General features: G+C 34.1%; 3 protein-coding genes across 4 annotated transcripts in view; 2 read left to right on the forward strand and 1 right to left on the reverse strand.

Moving 5' to 3' along the window:
- Positions 1 to 2112: 2112 nt before the first annotated feature.
- On the forward strand, positions 2113 to 4406 carry LOC112043192 (uncharacterized). Its single transcript, XM_024078497.2, has 4 exons — positions 2113 to 2121; positions 2370 to 2456; positions 2835 to 2933; positions 3095 to 4406. The coding sequence occupies exons 1-4, from the start codon at positions 2113 to 2115 to the stop codon at positions 3404 to 3406; spliced, it is 507 nt and encodes a 168-aa protein (XP_023934265.2). The 3' UTR covers positions 3407 to 4406.
- A 142-nt stretch (positions 4407 to 4548) lies between these two features.
- The window catches only part of LOC112043203 (glutamine-dependent NAD(+) synthetase), a 30547-nt gene continuing 8030 nt past the window's right edge, over positions 4549 to 27065 (forward strand). The window contains exons 1-8 of one of the 2 annotated variants that reach the window (XM_024078509.2): positions 4549 to 4725; positions 7444 to 7509; positions 23354 to 23511; positions 23723 to 23978; positions 24631 to 24776; positions 25274 to 25523; positions 26249 to 26453; positions 26797 to 26943. In XM_024078509.2, the coding sequence (XP_023934277.1) occupies positions 23366 to 23511; positions 23723 to 23978; positions 24631 to 24776; positions 25274 to 25523; positions 26249 to 26453; positions 26797 to 26943 (1150 nt within the window). In that variant the 5' untranslated portion in view covers positions 4549 to 4725; positions 7444 to 7509; positions 23354 to 23365. The remainder of the gene's footprint in view (positions 4726 to 7443; positions 7510 to 23353; positions 23512 to 23722; positions 23979 to 24630; positions 24777 to 25273; positions 25524 to 26248; positions 26454 to 26796; positions 26944 to 27065) is intronic. The other variant, XM_024078510.2, reaches the window with a different exon arrangement.
- On the reverse strand, positions 5834 to 17220 carry LOC112043183 (cytosolic carboxypeptidase 2-like). The gene is made up of 17 exons (XM_052882024.1): positions 16751 to 17220; positions 16483 to 16658; positions 15517 to 15669; positions 12373 to 12605; positions 11800 to 11946; positions 10868 to 11126; positions 10337 to 10501; positions 10149 to 10264; positions 9921 to 10080; positions 9524 to 9843; positions 9339 to 9456; positions 9187 to 9264; positions 8933 to 9115; positions 8626 to 8774; positions 8373 to 8546; positions 7654 to 7821; positions 5834 to 7571 (listed from the first exon to the last, which is right to left on the reverse strand). Exons 1-17 carry the CDS (start codon positions 16953 to 16955, stop codon positions 7280 to 7282), a joined length of 3096 nt encoding a protein of 1031 aa, XP_052737984.1. The 5' UTR covers positions 16956 to 17220; the 3' UTR covers positions 5834 to 7279.

Genomic DNA, 27065 nt, shown 5'->3' on the forward strand with positions numbered 1-27065 from the left:
ACCACTATCCTGGCAATTGCTTAACGATACTAATCGTTTCGAGACAATTATTTTATTATTATTTATTATTAAAAGTTTAAATCCTATCCATGTAAGCTTGTCGCCATTTTACGAATAGACTACATCATCAGTCATAATCACATTATCACGTTCAAGCAGCGAACTCACCTGTAGCCTAAAGGCTAAAGTATTACTAAAAGTAAAAGAAGACAAGTAATTGATATTTTTAACCAATCGTTTAAATTTAGGATTATAGATTTAGGATTTTCAGACAGTGCTTTTCCGTGGTTCTTTCAGAAATGGCTTTGATTAATACCCCACTGGCATGGCACCGCCTTCAAAGTGATCAGAAGATACCAAACACATACGTTGTTCTTTTTTGCTTTTTAGTTTAGTGGAAGCATCTTTGTGATTTTGAAGTCGGTTAAGATTTTTTTTATAATATTTAGCACAGCATTTTTTTTAATATTTACGGCAGCGGCCGACAAGAGAGGCATTGATGGACGAACGTATGAATATGCGTAAGTTCATCAATGCCTAGTTAAAGAAAAGGCTTGTATAATACTTTTCTTAATAATGCGTGGAAATTAAACTAAGTAGTACCCATTCAGAACTTTTATTTGAAAATACAATTAATGATTGCACAATTATTAAAATTTTGTGGGTTTGGAATTGTGTGGGTTTGAGATAATTCTAACGAGGTTGAAGTTTTTTGTATACTAGTGTCTTCGGCGTGAATCTGAATATCAAAGTTTTGATGGCAAGTCGTTGGTCGGGTTAATATGCTTTCGTTAATTTTACGTGTAATACTATTTTACCAAAAAAATTTGCTAAACCAACGACGAAGTTGACATACAACTAATAAGTAATAACAATAGCTTTTTAGCAGTTCGAAATTTAAATTAAACCTTTGATATGTTACCGCCATGTTGCGAAGTAGAAGATCGTTCAATTTTTTACGTTACTCGTTAAATATGATTTTACATAGTAATTGAATTGGCCGCCAAACATGAGTGATATAGATTTCCATACAGCTATTGCCGGCTCAACCAGTAAAGCAAGTTCAATTTATCTCGAAGAAGATTGTCAAAATAATGCTCAAATTTCTTAGCATGTTTAAGTAATAGTACATTACTGCAGGCAAGAGAGGCAGCATTGATGGACGGACGGCGAAGCCGAGGCATACATACGTAAGTCCATCAATGCCTGGTTGCGGCTAAGGATTGTATAGTACTTTTCTATTGTATGCATGAGAAAAAGTATTTTATTGAGTAGTAGGAACACAAGTTTGGTTTACTGTAGGTTAATAATTTTTACTAATATTAAACTACGGAACTCTGTGCTAAAATTAGAATCCCACATTATGTAGACTGTGAAAGTATATAGGTACATTTTGGCTATCACTTTTTACCATCCATTTTGTAATGGAAAATTGGTCGTTAAGTTGACTGTAAAACGACTAAACACTATACTATATAGCAATAAATTTTCACAATTTAATAAAAATGTGCAAGAAAGTTCATTACAGTGTCTTGATCACATTTTTCGTAAGTATTTTTTTTTTATATGACATCATGGTATATTATGAATAAGAGCACTGTATATAATATTCTTCACTTTTTATATTATTTTCAACAGATTGGGATATCTGGTACATTTTTAGATCTTAATGAGGTGCAAAAAAATATATTACAATGGAAGAATCAAAACTTGCTAAATTTTAGCGAGGTCAGAACCTACCTTCTTTTAATGGATGTAGTAATTTAATTTTATAATAATATGGTGTAATAATTACAATGTACTTTCAAATGTTTTCTAGGTAGGTGCATCAACAAACGGAATTTTTGATCTAGGTGATGTGAAAAACAAATTGCTTCAATGGAAATCACAAAAAATTGCCTCACTTTGTCCGTCAAATGGGCAAGTCATATATCAATTTTATAAATAAAGTTTAAATAATATTTTTGCATTTAACTAAAAACTATTTTCTATAATTTCTTATGTTTTAGGGTTAAATTACAAAACTTACTCAATCTGGCATGTAGCACAGCACAACCAACTAACGTAACTCTACGTGATGCTTGCATTGCATGTTTTTCTCGGGTTACATCCATGGCAGAGGTAATTAGGTTATTTATCAATTGATCGATAATTAATTGTGGAAAAAAGACAAAATAATATTTTAACTAAAAACAAAATATTTTATATCAAGATGTAAATGTAAAAAAAATATTTTATATCAAGATGTAAATGTAACTTTAGAGATAAATTTTGGTTGGTTTTGTGTGTAGAAAGTATAATTATGTAAGCATATGATTTACTTACATTTTATTTTCATGTTATTACAAAATATTTTTTTAAACATTTAGGGACCCCAGGAGCTAAACGCTTTAAGTGTTTGTGCTGTACAATACTTTACGAACACATCATATGCTAGCTGTGCAACAAATTTAATGGTAAGACAATAATTATAAAACTAGAATCACGAAATTTTGAAACTGCCAGACTGAAATTTGGCAAGGAGGTAGTTTATAGTTAGAAGACGTTCGTTAAGAACATATTTTGCAAAAAGGTCGGATTTTGGAAGGTACAAGGGCGGATGAAATCATGGACGTCCGCTAGTTGTTTATTGTGGTAGAACTTTAAAAGTAGACGTCCACAACCGCATTCCAGTACCTACTATGTAGTGTAATATACCTACGAGTAGGTACGTTTATACATACCTAGTAGGTACCTACCGACTTTTTAGATTAAGAGACATAATTTGTAAATTAATCTTGGTATCAGTTTTGACTCACGATGAAGATGAGATTAATGCCTAATGATTTTTTTAGGCTTTATCAACTTCAGCATTGAATGTACAGCCGTCTGGTTGTTACATGGGCTATTGTGATTTTGTACGCTGCTTAAGAAGAACAAATTCAATTAATTTGGTAAGTTTTGAAGGTATACTAAAGTATAGGTAATTAATTAGTTATATATTACGTTTATTCCATGTTCTACAACTTTTAATTTCAGTTACATATAATTATTATAATTATTGTCATTTATGTAGGTGTAATTTAATTTGTTCAGTAATTATTTTTATTTTCAGATAACGCAATGTACAAGAGAAGCTCGGACTGGTGTTAACATCACACTTGATAGTGATAATGTCCGATTTTACACGAATGTAACTTCATGTATTTTGGCAAAATCTAGGTGTGGTACTTTCAACCCAATTACCGGAGACCCGCAAACACCAGGTTATACATCTACTGGTTTACGATTAAGCAATGCTCTACAATTTTCTGACGCTGGTGAACTCCGGGTGTTAGCATTTTCCACGGCTACACCTGTTTCAACTTCATTTTGTTCTACATCTACAAATTTAACTCAAACGAATTGGTTAACTAATGTTTGTTAATATAAAAAATCTGATTAAAAGTGAGTACCTATTAAATAAATAAATCATGAATGTCTTCCTTTGCTAAATATAAAACTAGCGGTCAAGTATCGCTTTGACAGTAACGGATCCAATCAATAGGCTACTCGCCTGCTGTACAAAACTAAAAAGATTTTTTGCTAAAAGGTAGTTTAGATGTCAAGGAACTCTAATTACATTTTTATTAGTGAAAATAATCTCGTAATTGTAATATTTTTATAAAACAAAATTGTATTTTTATCACGTCACTGCAAATGCCAACTGTAACGTCACTCGCTACAAGGCATCGGTTTGTGATTGGCGTTTTGCGGTGACGTGATATAATCACATCACTGCAAACGCCAATCACGCTGTTATCTTTATGAATGACGTCACTTACTAATGTGTTGTTTCGGCGCTAAAAATTTTACGTAGATAATTTTTCATTTATATTAATTTTTTTACTGGTTATTATTGACGGGACAAAATAAAGTATAGCATATAATACTTCCGTAATTCAGTTTAAACACTGTTTACAAAAGAGGCAAGTAGCCTTTTGAAAGAAAGTTTATTGGCAACATACAACATTACATTACATGATGATGTTATTGACGTGACAACGTCATATAATTCAATGGAGCCGGCTGCGCACTCGAAAAAAGATGATGACGTCATGCGTCGTTCCCCTTGCTCTAGGGTTGCCAACTTTTAGACAAATTTTACTAGAAATAAAGTATATTCTGGTCTATGAAGATCATTAAGTACAGTACAGTGTTTAGAAAAACGAAGACTTTCTTTTGAAAAATGCAACCATTCCATCAGTATTTTTTTATGACGATGTCACGTTCAACTATCGTCAGTAAACCGAGTTTACAGACAAACGATTTTTTATATATAATTTATGACTTCTAGATCTCTAAAAACATACACACCCTACGTCAGTAAGTAATTTACGATCCTGAAATCTTAAATCTAGGATGTAGATGGCGCTGCTTCATAAAGATTTCACGTTCTTCTAAGTGAGCATGGCATGATCTGTGATTTGTTTTAATTTAAATGTCATTGTCAAAGTCAAGTATGTCATTTGTCATTGTCATGAATGTCATGTAAATTGTCATTTGTCATTGTCAGTGCAATTTTTGCAAATTGCTATGTTTTTAAATTTTTGATGATTGAACTGATGTATATATTTAAATGTCTTATCTAAAAAGACTATGGTAATATAATGTTATTCATAAATGAATTATTGTAAAATCAATAATTGATGTTATTAAATATTAAATAAGAAAATCCACTTCACTATTAAGTTCAACCTGTAACTTGTAAGTATAAACTTATTCCTCCTGCTGAAGTAATGTAGCTGTTAGTCTAACCTAATTCGTTAATATTATTTTATAATTTAAATGATTTTTCAAATAATAATAGCTTGTCCATGTAACCATGTGTCCAATTATTGTGTATGTATCCCTCACAGCCATGCAAATGCACGGAAAGGGATTTATGTTGATAAAGTAAGGACCCTGCAGGATTTACTGTATAAAAAAATCAGCTTGTTACGGTTAGTAAAAACTTTTAGTTCGTTACTGATGCAAGTTAGGAGGAGGGTAGTTTATCAAAAGTTGTTACTAACCAGATATTTTTTTTTACTGTTGATTAATTAATAATTATATAACTTAACAGCCACAATGTCCTACAAATTATGTGGTACATTATCTCATTCCAACACACAGAAATTTTTTAATTCCTGATAACTCAGTTAGCTACCAGAATCAAGAATGTTCGTAAATAAAAAAATTTATTGTCTCATTAAGATAAAGCTACTCATGAAAAATTAACTTTATAGTAATCAGTTGTACAAAATGTTCTATGGATCCCTGACTATCAGTAGCTTTTCCAAGTAAAACAAACTGAGTCAAGAAAGCAGCTAAAATTTTGCAACACAGTAGAAATATATATTATACTTTAATGCATTTTAAATATGTTGAATGATAAATAATAAATATACTTATACAATACACACATCACTATTTGCCAAAGTAAGCCTGTGTTATGGGTACTAAGATAGCAGATTTCATCATAAATATATTTATAACATATATTACATATAAATACTTATTCGTTATCAACCCATATTCGGCTCACTACTGAGCTCGAGTCTCTTCTTATGAGAGAGGCCAATAGCCCGCTGGCAATGTGGATTGGCAGACTTTACACATGCAGAGAATTAAGAAAATTATCTGGTATGCAGGTTTCCTCACAATGTTTTACTTCACCGTTTGAGACATGTGATATTTAATTTCTTAAAATGCACACTACTGAATAGTTGAAGGTGCACGGCCCGGACTGGATTCGAACCTACACCCTCCGGAATTAGAGGCAGATGGCATAAAGCAGGTGCAGTTTCCACTGTGCCACAAAGTTGGGGTCATGAGTACCTGAGTTATCTTACTAACTGGGTCAAGAAGAAATAAAATTAACCAATTGATGAGGTTTATCTAGAATGAAAATTTTAAATAACAGATTTACTTTATAATATAAACAGTTTTATTAAAACAAAGCAGTTAAATTCTTATTACATTAAATTATAAAGTTGTATAAAGTGTGCTTTGTAATCTAGGAAACAAGAAATTTGTATACACTGCACATACAGTTTCAAATCTTCTACTATCAACATAAATATGGTACATGAACACTAAGTATTGCATCCATTAGTCACAACCACTGTATGCTCAATAAAAATAAATAATTGAAAACTTACAATATTTTTCAAGAGAACATACTTGTGACCGAGTTTATTTGGCAGAAGAATCAAAGTCACTGACATTGGTTCTGGACAAGTGGCAATGGGCAGGGCACACAATATGAAGAGCTGATAAACTTGGCTAAACCACTCTAGGAAGTGCAGTGCAGGTTGACGTCTGACCAGGTGGACTGACAACATCAAGCGAGTTGCAGTGATTCTCTGAAAGCAAGAGGCTCAGGATTGTGATGTTTAAAGGTCCCAGGTCTACAAAAGACATATGTCCTGCAGTGGACTTACATTGGCTGCTAAGGTGATGATATCATAAGAACAATGCTTATTTTTTAAAGTAAAATTTGTAGGTCAAGCAGATAGCCCTCTTTATATTAAGTGAAAAATGGGCTCTTGTTTAAAGCGTAACACTTCAAAGGGCTTGCAAGGAACACATTCACCAAAGGACAGCCATAATGTTGGCATAAGCCAACCTTAGGTGTAGGTGTAGGTGTAGCTTCATGTGCCTTTAATAACACTGACAATCATGCCCTCAAACCGGAACACACCAACTGCTTGGCGGTAGAAACAAGCATGGCCAATGTACTTAGTACTTCTCCAGACAAGTTCTGTCACAAATAGAACTTCTTCTAAAAAATTATTACTACTATCATAAAAATACAATCAGGAACATCTTTGTGGTCATACTTCTTTACTTAAAATTATTTAAATTTTCAAATTAATGTTTTGTTTTAATAAGCAATTAAGTCAGTCTAAGCAGATTAACAATGTGATTAAATTACAACCTTGATTATTTCACAACAACTAACATAAATATAAGAGGCAGTGTTGTAACAATTTTTTGTTATGATCATATACAAGTATTTTAGGTATTCTATGCAATACCTAGGCAATGTACAGAATACCTAAAATGTGTTATAACTATGTAACAGTAAACTTAAAAGTCTACATGAACACTACAGGAAGAATTCTATTAAAATTGAGTAGAAAAAACTACTCAAATTAAAAAAATGCTTATGTTAGTATAAATATATCAGTCATGCTACAAGGTCCTGAAATATTATGGGTAAAATAATTATTGCTTAAATTATATTAATGATACATAATTGTAACAATTATGATTCTTAGAATTTCTGTCTATTTTCAGTAGCTGCTTTCTGTAGTTTGTTCCTAGATACCTTGGTCTTTTTCTTAACTTTTTTTGTGATTTGCACAGATGCATCTGAATCTGAATTTTCTGATATTATTGTATTTGTTTTCTGATTATTTTTCTTTGTTTGAATTGCAGTGGCCACATATGCACCTTTCCTGAACGCTGATTTGGCTTGCCTATTTTGTGGTTGAGTATTCCTAGGTATGTCTGTAAAACTAGTACTGTTCATATGCGATATACTTTCTGATTTTGCATGTTTTAACCTAAAAATAAAAGCGCTTGAGAATTATGCTCACGGAAATAGAAACTTAATGTTCATATATATTTTAATAAATGGCCACTTACTTTCCCTTTTTCTTGTTTGATTTTGATGTTTTATTGATAGGTTCTATAACTTCTTCAGCATTTGGCACTTTTACAGAAATCTTCTTTGTCTTTAGTTTCTTTTTCTTTTTCTCATCTTTACTTCTTTTCCGTTCATCTTCTAATTCTTCTAACTTTTTAGAACATGATCTACAATTTAAAAATATATTAAAATTCATACCAGATTTTTTACTACTTACTTCTACTTATGATAGTTTATAATGTCTATCATAAAGAATTGGAAATAAATGCTATGTACTTATTTTTAACACCAGAACTTTTTAGTACTATCTCTCTTGTTCCTTACAGAATCTCAATTCCATTTTTCATTTCACCCGAGAAGTTTTCATTTCCGTGAAAACACGGGTATAAAATATTGCCTATGACACTCCCAAGTAAGGTGTGTATCTACTGGTAAAAGAATTTTCAAAATTGGTTCAGTAGATCCAGAGATTACACCAAACTATATACCTAACTAGCGGATGCCCGCTACTTCGTCCGTGTGGATTTTATGCGCGATGTTTTTATACATATAAACTTTCCTTTTCAATTACTGTATCTATTGAAAAAACCGCATCAAAATCCGTTGCGTAGATTTAAGCATATATAGGGACAGAGAAAGCGACCTTGTGTTATATTATGTAGCGATACCACAAACTTGACCGCTTTATAATATTCAGTAATAAGTAAAATATAGATACCTGAGTAAGGCTTCGCTGTCTGTAAAATAAGAATTCATAGCAAAACTCGAAATTCCCCATGACAGAGGCTCTTTCTCTTCATTTTGTACTCCAGTCCAAATGTTTTTCTTTAACAAATTTAATTTCACTTGTAATTCAGATGGATTATTCCGGCTTTTTATTTCTGATAGGCCCCTAAAATTAGAAACATGGAACATTGAAATTATTTAAATCTAGTTTCTGCACAGTTAATTCAATACCAATTAAGATTTACTTAGAAGGTGGTAATTGATGAAATTGATGCCATGAAGCTGGTTTCAATTTGGGTCTATTTAGTGGTTCAGTTATCATAGAGACACTTCTTGGTCTACTCCCTTTTGTATATTTTCTTTCACGATCTGAGTTAAATGGCGAATCACTTGTCTGGAACAGAATATTATCGTAAAATGGTTTACAGTTTCTTTGCCAACTATTTTTCAGATCTCTGAACTACATTTGCGTGCACTGCGGCAATCCACAATACTTTATAAAATACTGAATATTTCAACTTTGATTAGATAATAGAAAAAATTAATAACTACTGGAACTGGAATAATTTTGAGTTCTGGCGGCATTTTCTTTTTTCTACGTGGTTTTTGTTTTCCGGAACTGTGTAACATTTTCCGTACTCTCCTTACAGGACTGATATTTTCTTCAAAAGAATCACAATCGGACGATGCGTCTGTCATAGCATCAGAAGTCAAGTCTATTGTTGCTCTCGAAACCTACAAAATAGAAACTAGGTTAAATAAATATGCAGCAAAATTTTTCAAATATATCAATGCCAAATCACAACCTGTAAAGTTTCCCTTTTTGTTTTTTTCTTCTCTACCCTATTTATTTTTTCGAGTATAAGTCTTTGTTTTCTGGGTTTCTGTAAAAAAACACTTTTTAGATGGATTCTGCGTAATCAATAATGCAAGTAAAACAGTACATACATGCACTTACAAAATCTGTGTTAATATCGGGTAGAATAGGTGACGGCGGTGGAGCAAGTTGAGTTTTACTCGCACGCTCTCTTGGAGGACCAGCTTCTGAGCTGCTGCTAGATGTATCCCCTTCATCACTGTAATTTTGATTAAGTAATGAGGAATAAATTTGCAGTAATAGATGGTATGAATTTTATTACACACCTTGAATAATCTGATAGATCAATATTTGTTGGTTCATCAGCGTTTGATCCCTCTTTCAGTAGACGAGTTACTATTTTCGTTCTTAATTTTTCTTTACTTGGGTCTTCATCATAAAAGTCAAGGAGAGTTTCACAAAATGTTCGACCTAGGCTTTCGTAATCTTGAGCGGAGAAATGTGTTGACATTCTACTACCTAATTCTGATCCTCCAAACGATGCTTCCATTGTGTAACTATTAGCAACTCCTAACATCCATATAACAACTCTGGCTGTGCCTTCTTTGCTGCGTTGAATTCGAAATTTGCAATTTTCAAATGAAAACTGAAACAATAATTTTAAGTTTACGACTTTTTTCCCGGTTGTGTACTAAATACTTATTAATATAGATACTGTTGTACCTTGTCAGCTGCATTTTTATGTAGCATCAAAGGAAAAACTTGTTCTTGCAAACGTTTTTCGGAATTTTTTCTGCTTTCACATCCGTAAATAAATACATTATGTTTCCTCGAGTGCGCATGTAAATCCACAAACATTGCCACCCCACACTCTTCCTGTAACCTACACTAAATTAGGTTAAGAATATTTAGAGATTTATTTATTTTCATGCAAATTAATACCATAATTACCTTCGTATCATTACTTTGGTATGCCACACAGGGGGATAAGTTTCTCTTATTACTGTTCGATATTGTCTATTAAGATCTTTTCCGGTCAGAGAGCAACGGTTATTGCCGACAATGACCTATAATAAAAAAACACAATTAAATTATTGGATCAGTTTTATATGACTGTCCTTATCAAGAAGTTTACTCACTCCATCGGGATTTAGCATAGGAACAAGTTTGAATATGAATTTCTCTCTTAGTTCCCGAGCTTGATTCGTATCTCCAGTCAAATAGTCCATAAATCCTTTCATCATCCACGAAGAAGGGCTTTCCCCTGGATGTACTCGAGCTGTTATTATTACTGCCTTCTTCTTCTATAATAAAGTTATATAAATCATACCAACTACTTATATAAAATTAAATAAAACATTTACAAGTTAATATATTGTTGTCTATGTCTACTGTCTATAAAAAGTTTTAGTCATCAATATTATCAGTTTTAGTAATAATACTCTTCGTGACAGAGATCGTCCTGCAGATTATCATTGCTGTAGAACAGAGAATCGTATTGTTGTCGATAAAACTATGGACACTCTAGGCTTAACACACTTTTTATGTGCCTTACGTTCATTGGAGTAAAGCAGCGCTTTGTACCTAGTAAGGTTTCCTTGAATGTCTGATGAAGTGTTGCTCTCTTACAGGCGTTAAGATTTTCTGCTAATTGTTATAATTGTACTCACTTTTGGTTCCATATCGCTACAGTTTTGCGGAGCAGTGATTGTCAAGTAATATACATTGTTTCCGGCTAAAGTCCGACATAGCAGCCGCAGTTTTGAGTACATCGATTTGACTGGATGTGCTTGCAGCCGTGATAAATATTCTTGTAAATCTGAATATGTGTATGGGTAACAATGTGCTATGTATACAGCATCATCTGTATGCGGGAACTCAATGTTGAATGTTAAAGTGTAGCTTGGATATTGCTCTTCCTCTTCACACCTGTAAAATTCATCTTTCATAACTATATCAGCGCCTTATCGATTCAGAGATGTCTTACTATTGGTACGACACAGCATCAGTTCTTGAAAATAGCAGTGCTTTGCTCTACTGGGACCGAACGATTATCACTGATAGGTATATTGTTGCCAATAGACCTGTAATAGTCGGTCGGTTAGTTCGCCGTGCAATAATTGTCGATTACTGTACCACGTGACGATAATCTGGTTAAAGCTGAAAATGATAAAGTATCAAAATACTTGACCCTTGCTCACGAGATTACCGCCATGTGGAATGTTGAGTCAACTATTATTGTTCCGATATTCGTTTCAGTCAATGGTCCAACTAAAAATTTGTCCAAAACCAACACCTTAAGAAGCTTCCGCTTAACTGCTGGGTCGGATACAGAAGGCAGTGATTCTTGAGACGGCGCGTATTGCGAGGAGGTCCCACACTCTGGAGCTTTTACCAAAGGTTGCTTGGACACTAATGCCTCGATAAATCACCGATATTGTTCACGTAAATAATCTTTTAACATTAAATAATAGACTTGAAAGTTCCATGGGAAGAAATCCCATGTAAATTAATTTTACAAAAAATACTTCATAGTTAAAATTTTCTCTGTATCGTTATTAATAAAATTCTAGGTTGCAGTTCTAAACAAAGTGCACCTTACGTTGAGTCATTTTTGTAGTAAGCGATGTTATCTCCGCAACGTCGCCAACCGATCGAATGTAGCTGAGCGTCCTTCGTCGAGTATAATAAAGGTCGCATACCTTCATTGTACAGACTTTCAGGTTTTGAAAGATTTACTATAGAAAATCTGTAAAGGGCGAGACAAAGAATTGTTTTACTTAAGCGTACTTTTAAGCTTTTAAACATTCAAGAGGGACAAGTTACTTAAGTAATAAATGTTCAATATTATGTAATATCAATTGAGTTATAATTTAAAGACATTCTCCACGAAAATCCGACAAAAGTAAATGGTAATGCCTGACACCTGACAAATACTCGTTACGTAGATCGATTAAGTCCGAAAACCAAGCGTCTTCAGGGATATTTTATAATTCAACATTGTGGAGTCATCTCCACAATGTTGAATTGTAAAATCGTCATTTTGTTAGTTGATTTAACTTAATTAGTTTTAAATGCTTTTGCAAAGTTTATATGACTACTTGCGTTCATTGCATTAATTTGACAGTAGCAGGTGTATAATCAATAACATTCATAAATTGCCTACACAACTTACCTGTACATCATTTGCTTTTTAGTGTTGGTAACCCTGAAGTAAAACCATTGCATATGTCTGTTGGTGTATATATCGGTGCGGAGGTGAAGTTCATAGTAAGCGGACGTAATTTTAATTGCCTTCGCCAAATTGCCGCTTTCGAAGCGTGATTCGAATCGCAGTTCATCGTCTCCTCCAGCACTGGTACACGCTGAGAGATATAAACGGGACCCGCCTACTGAAGACCGACTAAACTGTAACAGAATATGATAATCATCATCATCATCATCGTCATCATTATTATCAGCCGTTGGACACTCTTGTTAACACTTCCTAATAGCACTGTTTTGACGCGCCTATATTCAGCGGCTTCCTGTAACTCGCTTGATATCTCTATCGTCTGTTGACCTAATAGGGGGTCGACCAATACTGTGCATAACGCTACAAGGTTGCCGTTTCGGCGCCTTAAAAATTTACGTCCACTCTTCGAACTTTATAAAGTTCAAAGAGTCGATTATATGTTCATATTCATCATCATCATCATCATCATTATCAACCCATATTCGGCTCACTGCTTAGCACGAATCTACTCTCAGAATGAGAGGGGTTAGGCCAATTAGTCCACCGCGATGGCCCAATGCGGATTGGCAGACTTTACACACCTAGATAATTAAGAAAATTCTCAGGTATTATCGTGAGACACCTGTCCTCACGATAATACCTGAGAATTTTCTTTTAAGCTAAGGTAAGCTTTTAAGGCAGAAAGACACGTGATATTTATTTTCTTGAAATGCACATAACTGAAAAGTTGGAGGTGCATGCCCTCGGGCCGGATTCGAACCTACGCCCTCCGAATCAAAGGTAGACATATCACACAGTCATATTTACAAGGCTATCACGTCACAAAAGGATCATTACAAGAAAACTTTTTAAAACAATAAATGAATTTTCAAAATCGGTCCATAAATGACGGAATAATCGCTGGACATACATAAATAAACATACATATACCGAAAATTTTCTTAGAAGTCTAATCACCAAAACAAACCCGTCTTGTCACTAAAATCACATATTTCACTTACGTTACACGTAATTTCTAAAGAACAAAGTGTCTAAATCCTTTATTATACGCGTACAGTACGAATTACACCAAAAACTACACCGAATTTACGATTTATTCACATTTATTTTCTGAAAAACAAAATCACAACGAGATTAATTTGCACAGCTTAACTACGATTACGGCAATTTGACATTTCGTAACGCTAGATTGTCTATGAAAAGTAAGGATGGGTAAATAACATCGAGCGTTAACTTATCGATAAATGATAATGAATGATTCTTTAATAATTGATATGTTGTTAGTTTAAAGATGGGAAAATGAAATATTTTATAATCATTTTATTTTAAAAAATAGTTTTTTAATAAAAATGTTATACAATACATATGCTCACGTTATTCTATAGCGTAAAAGATATCTTACGAATAGTAGCATTATTCAAACACTGGTATGGATAACATTATCTCAATACGATTTTTAATAAAAATCGTCAAATCAAGATTTTAACAAAAACTAGCAATGTAAATTTAATTTGCAAAATGCGCGCGATCAGCTGTTTTCCAAGAGGTCAAATAGGCAGGTCACGACTAATAGGTATCTATCTATACAAAGTCACAAACAAACTGCGCGACGTTGTATTGCCGACCGCCGCCGGTGCCGAGGAAAATAATTGCTATCTCTCTCTAACCTAAGCCGCGTGGCGTGGTTAATAGGTATTTTCAAAATATTGAAACTTTAGGTCCTTTCGCTAGACGCTACGCTATTTTTTCTTTAGTTCGTGTTCGGCGGTCTGTTGACAAACAAACCAAAATTCAAAAACCTTTGTGTATGTTCTATGTTATGTTAGTAGTGATTTTCTGTAACGAATACTCATACAATTGTGTCGTTTGTATTGTGTGTGTTTGTGTGTGTTGACTGAGAAGTCTTGAAATGCTTAGATCAAATCAATTCAGTACTCATGAATATTGTACCTACTATGACGACAGAACGTCTCGTAAACGAGAAACAACCTGAAGTAAGTTAATTACCTGTACCTAGTTAAAAACTTGTAAAGTATAAAAAATAGGTATTAGATAGGTAAGTGTGGCCAGCCGATTTGCTGTCGATGCGTACGTACCTACTCGTACGTACACAGTAGATTGCGGAGCGTTGTTATCGCATTGTTCGCTGTACATTGCGTGCTCAAAATTTTCAAAATCTGAATTTTCTCATTTCCCACGTAATTGTTATTTAAAATATCGTTGTGGAAACTAAATTTAACCTCTTCACGCAGTTTTCGGTATCATGTCCCTTACACCCAGTATGTACGTGGATACGTGCACACTTTTTTGAAGTATAAGCAAATCTTGGACGTTAGTACGTCCCCAAAAGATTAAAGAAAGAGACGGCCGCGTGGCGCAGTGGGTAGTGACCCTGCTTTTTGCATCCACGGCTGTGGGTTCGATTCCCACAACTGGAAAATATTTGTGTGATGAACATGAGTGTATATAAGTATTTATATGTAGTATATAATTGTATATTAATACTATAATATCAACTATCTTAGCACCCATAACACAAGCTACTCTGTATGCTTACTTTGGGGCTAGATAGTGATGTGTATTGTTTAAGTATATTTATAATAATAATAAAAAAAGATTACCCCATTTCTTAACCACGTGTACCCATAGGCATAAACCGTGCACCGTTCACCGTTTGTGACACGTGATATTTAATTTCTTAAAATGCACACAACCGACAAACGTTACTATACGTTCCCTTTTAAGATAACGTTGTATAGTAACGGATGTTTTAGTTTAGGTATTTCAGTTATAACGATACCTACTTGATATCGTTCCGATGCCCGCCGTTAACTTCTCAACCCTACTGATTGTCTTTGATTCATAGTCGGCCATTATTGTTGTGTAAAAAAGTCATCTAAGTAAATTTCGAGTATACAGCCGAACATAGAACCTCCTCCATTTTGGAAGTCGGTTAATAATACACAATTTTGACGTAGGCGAAGCCGTAAGCAAACGAATAAGATATTGTTTTTTTTTATTGATCATTTATAAGTTATTAAGGAATAAGATATTATAAGTGCGAAAAGTTGTTCATAAACTCACATAGTTCACTGCACTCATGGGATAGTACTGGAAAATCACCGTGCCAGCCTCTTCTCCAACTGGTTGAGGCTTCAACTCCTTTCCCGTTGACACGTAATAAGGCTCGGGCGATGCCGGACTCCACATTATATGTTGTATTCTTTCCTCTACAACCTAACAAACAATATTTTTTGCATCATCTCTAAGTCATCATCATTAGCAACCCATTATCGGCTCATTGTTAAGCACGAGTCTCGTCTCAGAATGAGAGGGGTTAGGCAAATAGTCGACCACGCTGGCCCAATGCGAATTGGCAGACCTCACACACGTAGACAATTAAGAAAATTCTCAGGCATGCAGGTTTCCTCACGATGTTTTTTTTCACCGTTTGAGACACGTGATTTAATTTCTTAAAATGCATACAAATGAAAAGTTGGTGCATGCTCTAGACCGGATTCGAATCTAATACGCCCTCCGAATCGAAGGCAGAGGTTATATCCACTGGTCTATCACGGCTCTATATCTCTAAGTTATCTCTAAGAAAATACCTTTTTTATTACTGGTTATGCTAATTAAAAATGTTAAAGTACTTTTATTTTTGCTTATCTATTAGGTGACTAAAGCATTACAATATTAGTTGCAAGGTTACTTACTCACCCCATTAATACAGTTTACCAAACTGTATTACAAGGGTGAGTATTTTAACTTAAAACAAATTATAATTTTAAATTAATTAGGTCTTATTCGCATGAGAGTTAAAAAAGCGAAGCGTTAAAACCCAGCGTTGGCTGGCGTTGCGTATACTATGAAGTTGCAATAAATGTTCTAATACCAACGCCAAAAATTGAAAATGCAACAGCTCGATAAAAAAGCGTGTTTTAAGAACGCTGTCGTGTGAACATATACTTGGGAATGCATTTTTTTGTATTTGAACACTTTTTTAATGTACGTTAAAAAACTCTGGTGCGAATGAAGGCTTATTCTCACCTGACATTCTGACGGCCATCTCGGCGCTTGTTGCGGGCAATCAAGCTCTTTTGGAAGAGCAAACAAGTCTCGCGGCTCTCGAAGTTTTGCTGTGGTCTTGAAAGTTTTTATGTCAGTGTTTATTTCCAATTGATTGGTTTTAATGTTGTTGTGAAGAAAATTAGATATGAATGTCCCTGAAAAAAATAATATGTTCTTTACTTTATTTCTTCTTTCTTCTTTAAAAAACAAGTAGACTTAATATCTTTTAAATGTTCTAAATCATCACCTTTATTGCATACAGGAAAGAGTGAAGCTTGCAAAGTTTTCACTTGATCTATATTCGCTATCAATAAGTTATCTTGCAATACCGGATCCCTGGTAGGGAGTGTCAACGTAACTGTGGTGTTATCTAGGTAGTCCCTTCGTTGTTCCTCTTGTTCCAACATCATAACGTTATATTTTACACATTCCAGTTGTTTCCACCATAGCATTTTTGGTACGTTCCCCTAATATCGTTATTTTAGTTTATTTGTTACGTTATCGTCGTCGCGTTTATATGCATTATTAAATAACCTGTCACCATGGCTGCGAATTTATTTGGATTGATATTGATAAACGGATTTTTCGTGTAAACTGGCGAGTGTATCGGCGCACGGAAGCAAACTGAGGTTTTCGTGCTACAAAAGTTTATTGTGATTCAGAGACGAAAACCCTACTGATGGCATGCTTCGATCGCTTACTGCTTTATCAAGTGATTTGTGACGTCAGTCAGAAAAGTTGGAAACCTATTAATTAGATTTCCCCGCGTGGTAGCGTTTGAGAAGTTATCTATTTGTCGAACGAATGGAAATTAACCAACGTCACTGATATATTTTTACAAATATGTTCGAATGTTAATTTGTAATACTATTTTTAAAGTGACTAGGCTAATAGTCTTTTAAACGATTATTCTGACATATTTATATAATAAATCATTGATATCTTACTAATATTATAAACGCAAAAGTTTGTATGGATGTATGTTTGGTAGTTTGTTTCTCTTTAACGCCGCAACTACTGAACCGATTTGGCTGAAATTTAAAACGAAGATAGATAATACCCAGGATTAACTTTTATCCCCAAAAAATACATGGTTTTTGCAAGATTTGCAAAAGAATTTAACTCCACACGGACGTATTCGCGGACGTCCGCTAGTATTAAATAAAATAATATAAAAAGCTTATAAAGTAGTAAATGATTTACAACAGGGTGTTAAAAATTCATTAGACATTTACTTTCTGTAATAATCCTAAATATACATAGTAAACCTTTTTATTGTAACTTTAACTGATAACATTAAGAATAAGAATTTACTGTAAGCTTACCTTTATCATCACTTTTGATATTTTCTTTCTCCAATTTAACGTTTTCCATTTCCATTATTTATTATTTGTTTCATGTCATATTTGTTACAATAAAAATCACACTAAACTTTATAATCATAATATAAAATTTTAGCATATTTATATTTTAAGTTTAAAATTTTGAGTTAAAGCTTTTCTAAACCAGTCCAATGCGTTTCTACTTCCGCACTGAATACAACTAGTCTAGTTAGATATGGCTTCAGTACCTACATTCCATTTCACAGATATACTTTAAAACACTGCCATAATTACCTAGAAGTTACAATAATAAACTTATTAAGTAAACTCATGCGGTTATTTAAAAAAAAAAAAATTTTTTTAATTTCAGTCACCAATTTTAGAAAAATCAGTTTTGTAGTTGAACATAGTGTACTAAAAGGTTTCTATTTTATAAAATTTACACAGAAGTGTAGTGACTAGTGATACGGTGAAAGTGAGCTTTACGTTTCCCTGAAAACCTGAAAGGTGACTGCACTTCCGCGTAATGTATGAACTTGTGTGAGGTTCTATTGAAAGTTCGCTACAGGCTTCGTTTATAATCGCTAAACTTTTATGCAGAATACACGAACAACGTGCAGTTCCGAGTATGAAATTATAATAAACTTTCCTTTTTTAACCGATTCTCATACAGCAGTGGCTTATGTCTGGCTTATTTTCCATCAATTGTTGTTACATATCGTTTTTTTTTTAATTTTTCTGTATATACAATAAATTATTTTAGACTTCATTATATACTAAGGGAGTTCTCGTTCCAGTGGGAATACGGGGACAAAATGTAGCCTTTGTTACTATTACCCGCTGATAATTAGCTTTCCATTGGTGGAAGACTAAAATCGGTTTAGAGGTGAAATATTAACAAACCAACTTACATTCGCAGTTAGGATTAATATTTCATAATGCATACGAAAGATCTCGAAAGATAAAGTCTGTAAAGCTATTTATAGTTCAAGATGAATTTTGTTACTATCTGGCAATCTGCATTACTGTATTTTAATGAAGCAATATCTCTGCTGGTTTCTACGTAGGTTTCTACTACACGAGCATTTTGCTTAGCCTTGAAATAGAAATCAGGTAAAAACTGCATGCATAGAGTAATAATAAAAAAAGATATTTATATATTTTTCTTTAAATATTGATTTCAGGTTGCTCACGATATCTATCTATATCTGCTGTAGTAAATGACAACTTAAAATAAAAAAATAACATTTCAAAATTCCAACATTCAATTAAAATTATATCTAGGATGTCTGAATTTTGTCTCAGAAATTCCTTTTATCATAGTGTAAAATGGCTCATATCTGCCATCTACATCTTAGATTCATGTTCTAATCGTATATAGAGAAGATCAGTTTTGTAAATTCCTGCGTTAATCCCAAAGGGACTTATACTTTCGGAGTACCACTACCACCAGCAAACACTATCTTATGTGTCGGTAAACACCACTTCCTTTGTTAAAGATATTAACCTTTTCATTTTCATTATTGCTGCAATGCCTATTTATATGTGTATGTCTAAAATGTACCTACATTTTTACATCATCTTAGTATGAATATGAGTCTATGACGAGTATTTACCTAGATTCTAGCAAAATAAGTAACATTGATTCAAGACTAGCTTCATAAAGTCTTGATTAATTTACTTATTTAGATTTAAGTAATGTGTTTATTTTAAATGGTCGTATTAAAATTTAAAAACAAGAAAACAGCTGGTAATTAAAATTAAATTATTGTAAATGACCTACTATTACTATACCTACTCGTACATTTAAAGTCTAGTTTAAAATTTTCCGATATTTGGTAGAAATAGGTCGCAAATTGGGGCCAAGTTTATTAAGTAATATCTATTAGTTTCCATGGCAACTTGGCTAGTAAGTCGATATACTTTGTTGGCGATAACAAAGAAATTATATTAGAGGTAAGAGTTAAATTGAAATACGCCTATCTTATCCAACTTTATTTTCATGCTGCAACTGTAAAAGCTTATTTAGTATCAAAATCTTCTGTAGATAAATCCATTATTGGCTTGGATAACAAGACGAAGAATATATCATGTCTCACTTTAGCGTAGTACCTAGCTTCTTTTCTTTTGATTCATCGATTTCAGGATTTTGTATGTTAAAGATTTTTAATGATTTTCTGTTTGAAACCTTGTAATTTCAAATATTTGTTTCATCATTCCTAGTTTTAATCATTTTATTTAAACTGAAAGTTTGTGTTCTACCAGGACAATAATATATAATACATGAATATAGTTATTGTGAGGTTGCTTGGGGGTTATGTATACTCTTATTATGTATACTACTCCAATCTATAATCACCAATACCCTAACATTACCAATAATAGTTACCCCACTGGTATGCGTGTACAAAATTGCTTTACTATTAGCATACTTTTACATTTACTATTACATTTTTATACATTTTAAAATTTGTCATCATCCCAAATATATCTATTGTCAATATCTGTACAATGTATGATTGGTATGATCCCAATACGCAAAGATCAATACTACCGGTATCTATCCTTTGGCTATACATAGCTTCCGTCTTATAGGATGCAACAATACTGCGTTACAACGCAACAATAATGTCTATCTAGGTATCATCATCATCATCATCATCATCATCATTAACAACCCACCATCATCATCATCATCACCAACTTCTCTCAGAGTGAGACGGATGAGGCCTTAGTTCGCCACGCTGGATCGGTAGACTTTACACACGTAGAGAACTAAGAAAATTCTCAGGTATGCATGTTTCCTCACGATGTTTTTCCTTCACTGTTTGAGACACGTGATGTTTAATTTCCTAAAATGTACATAACTGAAAAATTAGAGGTGCATGCCCCGGATCGGATTCATATCCACTGGGCTATCACGTCACTTACCTAGGTATAATAATACTTCCACGAACGCATAAGTGAGAACCTCATATACGTCTTAACTTACGTGCTGCGGGAGGAACAACTCCACCAATACACTTTAAAATGTGATTTTTATACCTCACAATTTTCAATCAGAGCTAAAATTAAGCCATACTATAGATAGTATCAAATAGATACGCGTCTTGGTTATGTATTGTCATATATCCTTGAATCACTGATGGAAAACCCTGGCTGTTTGACATGCAACAGTCATGTTATTTTTGGGCAACATAATATTATGTTAATGCCTCAATAGAGGCACTCCAATATGAGTTTTATTAGAAATCGATGATTTACAATTTGCGTTTAGTCATTGAACAAGTTTTTACCATCACAAACTATTGATAATAATTAAATGTATTGAAATGAGATGAAAACTTGTCTAAGTTTTCGTGTAAAATAAATTGTAAATAAAAGTGTAAATTCCAATTATTTTCTTCTGGCTTAGCTTTGTTTTCCAAAGTCACACAACTTAAAAAGGCTCATGATTTTACGCCTTGATTCTTTTTATTACTTTCGCTTTTATTGGATAGTTGAACGTTTAGTTTAGGAAGTATTAGGTTAAATTATATAAAGGATTAAATTATATTATTAATCATTATTAATATGCCATCTTTTGAATATATCGTATCCTAGGCTTATTCTCTAGCTTTGAGTAACTATAGTTGATATACACGAACCTTATCATCTAGATATTGTTAGTGATTCTTAAATCACTTGATTTTGTATTCATTCTTAATCTATTGCTAACTGATCAAAACTACAAACCAGCGTGTTTGGCATTGTGATTTTCGTTAATTATGGGCTTTAAGCAATATGAAAAACGCGGTTGTTACTGATTTAATGCCAATTATATTAGGTTGCTAATAGATTAAAATTTTAGGGAGGAAACTAAGGGAGGAGCTATAGGACATCACAAAGATTTTGCAGCTCCTTGACAATGTCGCGTGTTTGTTGGGTTTTTACAGAATATACTATTCGTAGGAATGCTATACATAATCTAGCAAGCACGCCGTAATTTAGACTTTCATTGCTTTCCATTTGGCATAGGTAATTGTAATCCAGCGCCAGCAATATGCCATAAAAAATACATTCAAGCATTCAGATTAAAGGTCTAGAATTTAAGGTTACTCAATACTCAAGCAACTTGAAATCACATATTGTGATATTTATTTATATGGTAAGGAACTCAACTCTGAACTCATGTACGTGCTCTTGAGTTAAGTCATCATAATCTCTTTTTCCTTATTCCACTTAAATTGAGTCGGTTACATTAATCAATCTCTTCCATTCGCTTCAATCAAACGTCAATTTATCATCTCATTCGTCATTTCTCCAACCATTTAGTTTTTGGCCTTTCTTGTTTCCTTCTTTCCACTTATAATTACTTCATTCTTCTGGTAATATGACCTTCATCCCTCATGTACTCTTGAGATAAGTAACGTCTTTTAATAAGGCTTTTAGTACCTAATACACACCCCTATGTTATTAAACCTCGAGCGCGATTGCCTCAACAGTGCGTAGACCTTTAGTGGGGGTCGTAGGATATTCCGAGGTGATTGGCCGCGGCCTGGCACGGAGCGGCGCGGATCGATCCCCGCAGACCTGTCGTGTGTCACTCATCAATGAAGCGTACAGTGCTGTGTCGTTATGTACTAGCTCTTGCCTGATAATACCGTTGCATGCGATTTATTTGGTCACAATTCCAAAAATGGCAGCGTATTCAAAGTTCTAATATATTTTATTATGATTTCATTAGCTCTAATAAAAGGCTTAATAGTAAAGAGGCCGGACTTATCGCTGAGGGATTGTGGTTCGATCCCTACCCCGCTGGACTATTGTCGTACCTATGCTCTCAACAGTATTTTCCAACTAGCTGGAGGGGAATATTTGTCATATTAAAATGCGAGGCTTACATCAATTTTTTCTTCAGTTTCAACATCATTATACACCTAATTAGATGACCCGTTACACTTGTACCACCCAAAAGAGCCGTTGTAAAATAATGTACTTTTTGTTCGACTGGTCCACAGGATTTTGTAAAACAAATTCAGCAGAGTCGCGAGCGTCCGCTAGTATTATTTAAAAAAGGGTAGATGACATGATTTCAACGTTACATGGAAAATTATGAAAAGTAACGCGATAAGTGCGTTATTTTATTGCATTGCATGACGCGGAAATATTATTTGACCTGATGACTTTGACTTTTCCTTATTATGTACTACTGCTAGGCCATACTTTTATAAATACTAATAATTATTAATTATTTTGCGAACGTCATCTACGAAGGATCTATTTAAGTAGTGTAGTTTGCATCTACTCGTAAGGTGTAAAAAAGGCCATGTTAAGATGCATAACCAATAGTAAACCACTTAATATAATAAAATAATTTAACTTATTAAAATCTTCCGAGGATATCAAACGGGATGCCGCTGGATACTCGCGGCTCGAGGCCGTTATGTTCCGAAGTCCATGCAAGTGGCTTATGTCCAGCAGTAGACGTCCATCGCCTGTTAATGATGATGATGATGATGATTAAAATCTTAATGTTTTGTTTAAAGGTAATCATCAAAATGGGTCGCAAAGTAGTCGTGGCTGTATGTACACTAAATCAATGGGCGCTAGATTTCGAAGGAAACTTGAATAGAATTCTACAGTCAATTCAAGAAGCCAAGGAAATGGGAGCACTTTATAGAACGGGACCAGAATTGGAAATATGGTGAGTTGGTCTTTAAATCAAAAAGACCTATAACAACATCAACATCAAACAGGGTTTCTTGTTTTAATGGTCAGGTGTTAAATAATTATTGTTTTTCAATTTTTTCATAGATTACTTGTCCGTTTCGCCTCAAATATTGACTTGTACTCGTAAGTAGCTTTAGCTTTGCTTGTACTCTAAATGTCATGTTTAATAATATTTCGTTTTGTAGCGGATACAGTTGCGAAGATCATTTCCACGAACCCGACACATTCCTCCACAGCTGGCAAGTGCTAGCAGAACTGCTTAAATCACCGACATGCAAAGATATCCTCGTAGATGTCGGAATGCCAGTGCAACACAGAAATGTTTCTTACAATTGTCGCGTAGCTTTCCTCAATAAGAATATTCTTCTGATCAGACCAAAAATGTTGTTATGTGAAGATGGTAACTATAGGGAGACTCGATGGTTTTCTGGATGGACAAAGGTAAGTTGACAAACCAACATACATTCTCTCATTCTATAGCAACATTAAAATGCCCAGTTTTTTGCGAATAAAGAAGAGACGTCACTGCAACTGCGGGAAAAATCCCTATCCGAATGGTAGGAAGAATGGGTTGGAGTAGGAAAGGGAACTTGGACGAAGGAATTAATCAGAGACCTGAAAAAGTATAACAGAAAGCACGGGAAGGTGAACCGTTGGCTCATCCAGGGGTTTAGCGATCACGGGGTGTTCAACACCTATCTCGCGATAGGGAAAGCTCCTAGCGAAAAATGCTTCCTTTGCGAAGAGGAAGAAATTTCGAGGCACGCTATCTTTCAATGTGTCGCCAGTAGAGACCTGAGGCTACTCACACAAGGAACGTAAGGCATAGAGGCAAAATGCTTAGAGCGATTACGTTGAGGAGAGAAGAGAGAGAAAAAGGGGAAAAAACAGAAAAGAGAAAATAAGTAGAGTTGACATTGTGAACTGATTGACTGACTGACTGACTTCGGAGTCAAGAGGAGGTCGTTTAGTGGCGTGTCCGTGCGAATCGGACACACCCTGCCCAAATTGGCAGAAGTCCAGAAGGGATTTTTCCTCGGGAAAAAAGCAACAGTAAAAACCATTTGCTAAAGATTGATTATAATAATTACAGGACCGTCAAGTAGAAGGTTATTATTTACCAAGAATGATTACGGCGATTACCAATCAGACGACAGTCCCGATAGGCGATGCAGTCATTTCTACTAGAGACACTTGTATTGGTTTCGAAATTTGTGAAGAGTTATGGAATCCGCAGAGGTGAGCCTGGTACACTTTTCTATAAAAATCAACCCCTTGTCCTTATTCCACGTAATACCATTCTATTTACTAACCAATCGTTCTCTTCTATCATACGTAAACTCTTCTACTTCTTCTATACACATATCTTCTTCTTTTATACACTCCAAATACCTCTTCTTTGACCTTCCTCTAGTGTTGCAATCATAACATTTTCTTGTAATTTCAACCCTCAGCTTTACTTAGGCATGGTTTACCGTGGTCAAAGGCAATAACAGGATAATATGTAACATGCTTGGAGCCAATTGAATCAGGATCGTTTTTCACACAAGCAGTAGAATTCATTATTTAACGTAACGATAACAATAAATATTGTGAAGGATGATGAATTTAAAAAAACAATTATTGAGTTTATTTCAAAACATGACGTGCCTTCCGACAGGCTAGCAGTCTCTACAAATAGTCAAACTTGACAATTCAAAAGTACTTGAAATTTAATATAATATTTTGATTTTCAGTCGACACATCCCTATGGCACTCGATGGAGTAGAAATAATATCAAACGGGTCCGGCAGTTACATGGAACTGCGCAAAGCGTATGTCACCGTGGATTTGGTCAAAAGTGCAACATTCAAGAGCGGTGGCGCATATTTGTTCAGCAATTTGCGCGGTTGCGACGGACAGAGGATATATTTCAATGGTTGTTCATGTGTATCAGTGAATGGAGAGGTTGTTAGCCGTGGACTACAGTTTGCACTTCATGATGTTGTAAGTTGGTTTTAGTAACGTTTCATCATTATCATCAAATTATTCAGCCGATGGACGCCTAACGCTAGGCATAGACCTATTGTAAGAACTTCAAAACAATACGGTTTGAGCCGTAGGCATCCAGCGGCATAGTAACGTTAAGTAATAGGCTAGTTGAAACTTTTTTTAAATGGTCTTAAAATGATCATTATCGTTAATTAAAAAAGATTTAAAAAAATATCATATTTTTTTGAGACGTGAATTTTTTTTAAATATATATTTGACAATACGAGCCAAAACGCTGTCGGTTATGATGGTCTATTAACTAATCCTTTACCAAACGGAGCGTTTGAAAAAATTAGTCAATATTAGCGTTTAGTACATCAAGTAACATCGTGACGTCACAAAATGGACGACATGGATTTTCACGTTTGGAAAATACATGATTTTCAAATTAAGTTTTATAAGAAATCCTTAACTTATATTAATTGATATATTTCGGACCCTTATTCCGTGTACTATACGAAATTATAACGATATGAATCAACTATTGGTTTTTTATTATAGTATACCTACTTAGATCACAACTCACGTGTCGTCATTATAACCTCTATTTTGCTGAAACAGTACTTTCATTTCCTATGTTTTGTCTTTTGAGGTTACCAGTGTTTAATGCAAAATAATTGGTTTTTATGGTTTTCCAAGCCATGCAAAGTTTCTGCTATAACTAATCATCTTACTTTCAGGAAGTGATAACCGCCACAATAGACTTAGAAGACATACGATCATATCGCACAAATATCCGTTCCAGAAGCCACTTGGCCGCCTCTAACGTGCCATTCCCTAGAATCGCTGTAGACTTTGCTCTGTCAGATGACGAAGACATACATCTCACTATAAGCCCACCCATAGAGTGGAAATATTTGACACCAGAAGAAGAAATTGAATTAGGTAAGGATCAGTTCACACTAAAGGTGAAGTTTAATGGAAAGGATAATGTGTGTTTTGTAACTCCTTCGTGCCGCAAATACGAACCGATTTTGCTGAATTTTGGAATGGAGATAGATTATATCCGGGATTAGCACTCAGGTTACTTTCTTCGCAACAAGAAATACTATATAAACAAGAACTTAATATTTTACTGCCTTACTTGTACACAGGATCAAATTGCAGTAAACTGACATTTCAAGGCGTAATTTCGTATGATAATGTTGGCAATCTAATTTCACTTGTGATGATTTCACCCTGAAATGAGTGATTATAATTTAAGTAAATAATAGTTTTAATATTTTAGGTCCGGCGTGTTGGTTATGGGATTATCTACGTAGATCAGGGCAGGGTGGCTTTTTCCTTCCCCTCAGTGGGGGAGTGGACTCTACTAGCACTGCATGTATAGTTTTCTCCATGTGTACTCAAATATGTGAAGCTGTACAGAAAGGAGGTAATTTTACAAAATCTTTTCTTTTATAAGTAGTACTTTAGGTAAACAACACTCGAAGAGATATCGTTGTCTCACTTTTACAAACTGATTAGTACAAAAAAAGCAGTAGTAATTTAGTAAAA

Source organism: Bicyclus anynana, chromosome 6 (genome assembly GCF_947172395.1).
Source record: "Bicyclus anynana chromosome 6, ilBicAnyn1.1, whole genome shotgun sequence".
Classification (NCBI taxonomy): domain Eukaryota; kingdom Metazoa; phylum Arthropoda; class Insecta; order Lepidoptera; family Nymphalidae; genus Bicyclus; species Bicyclus anynana.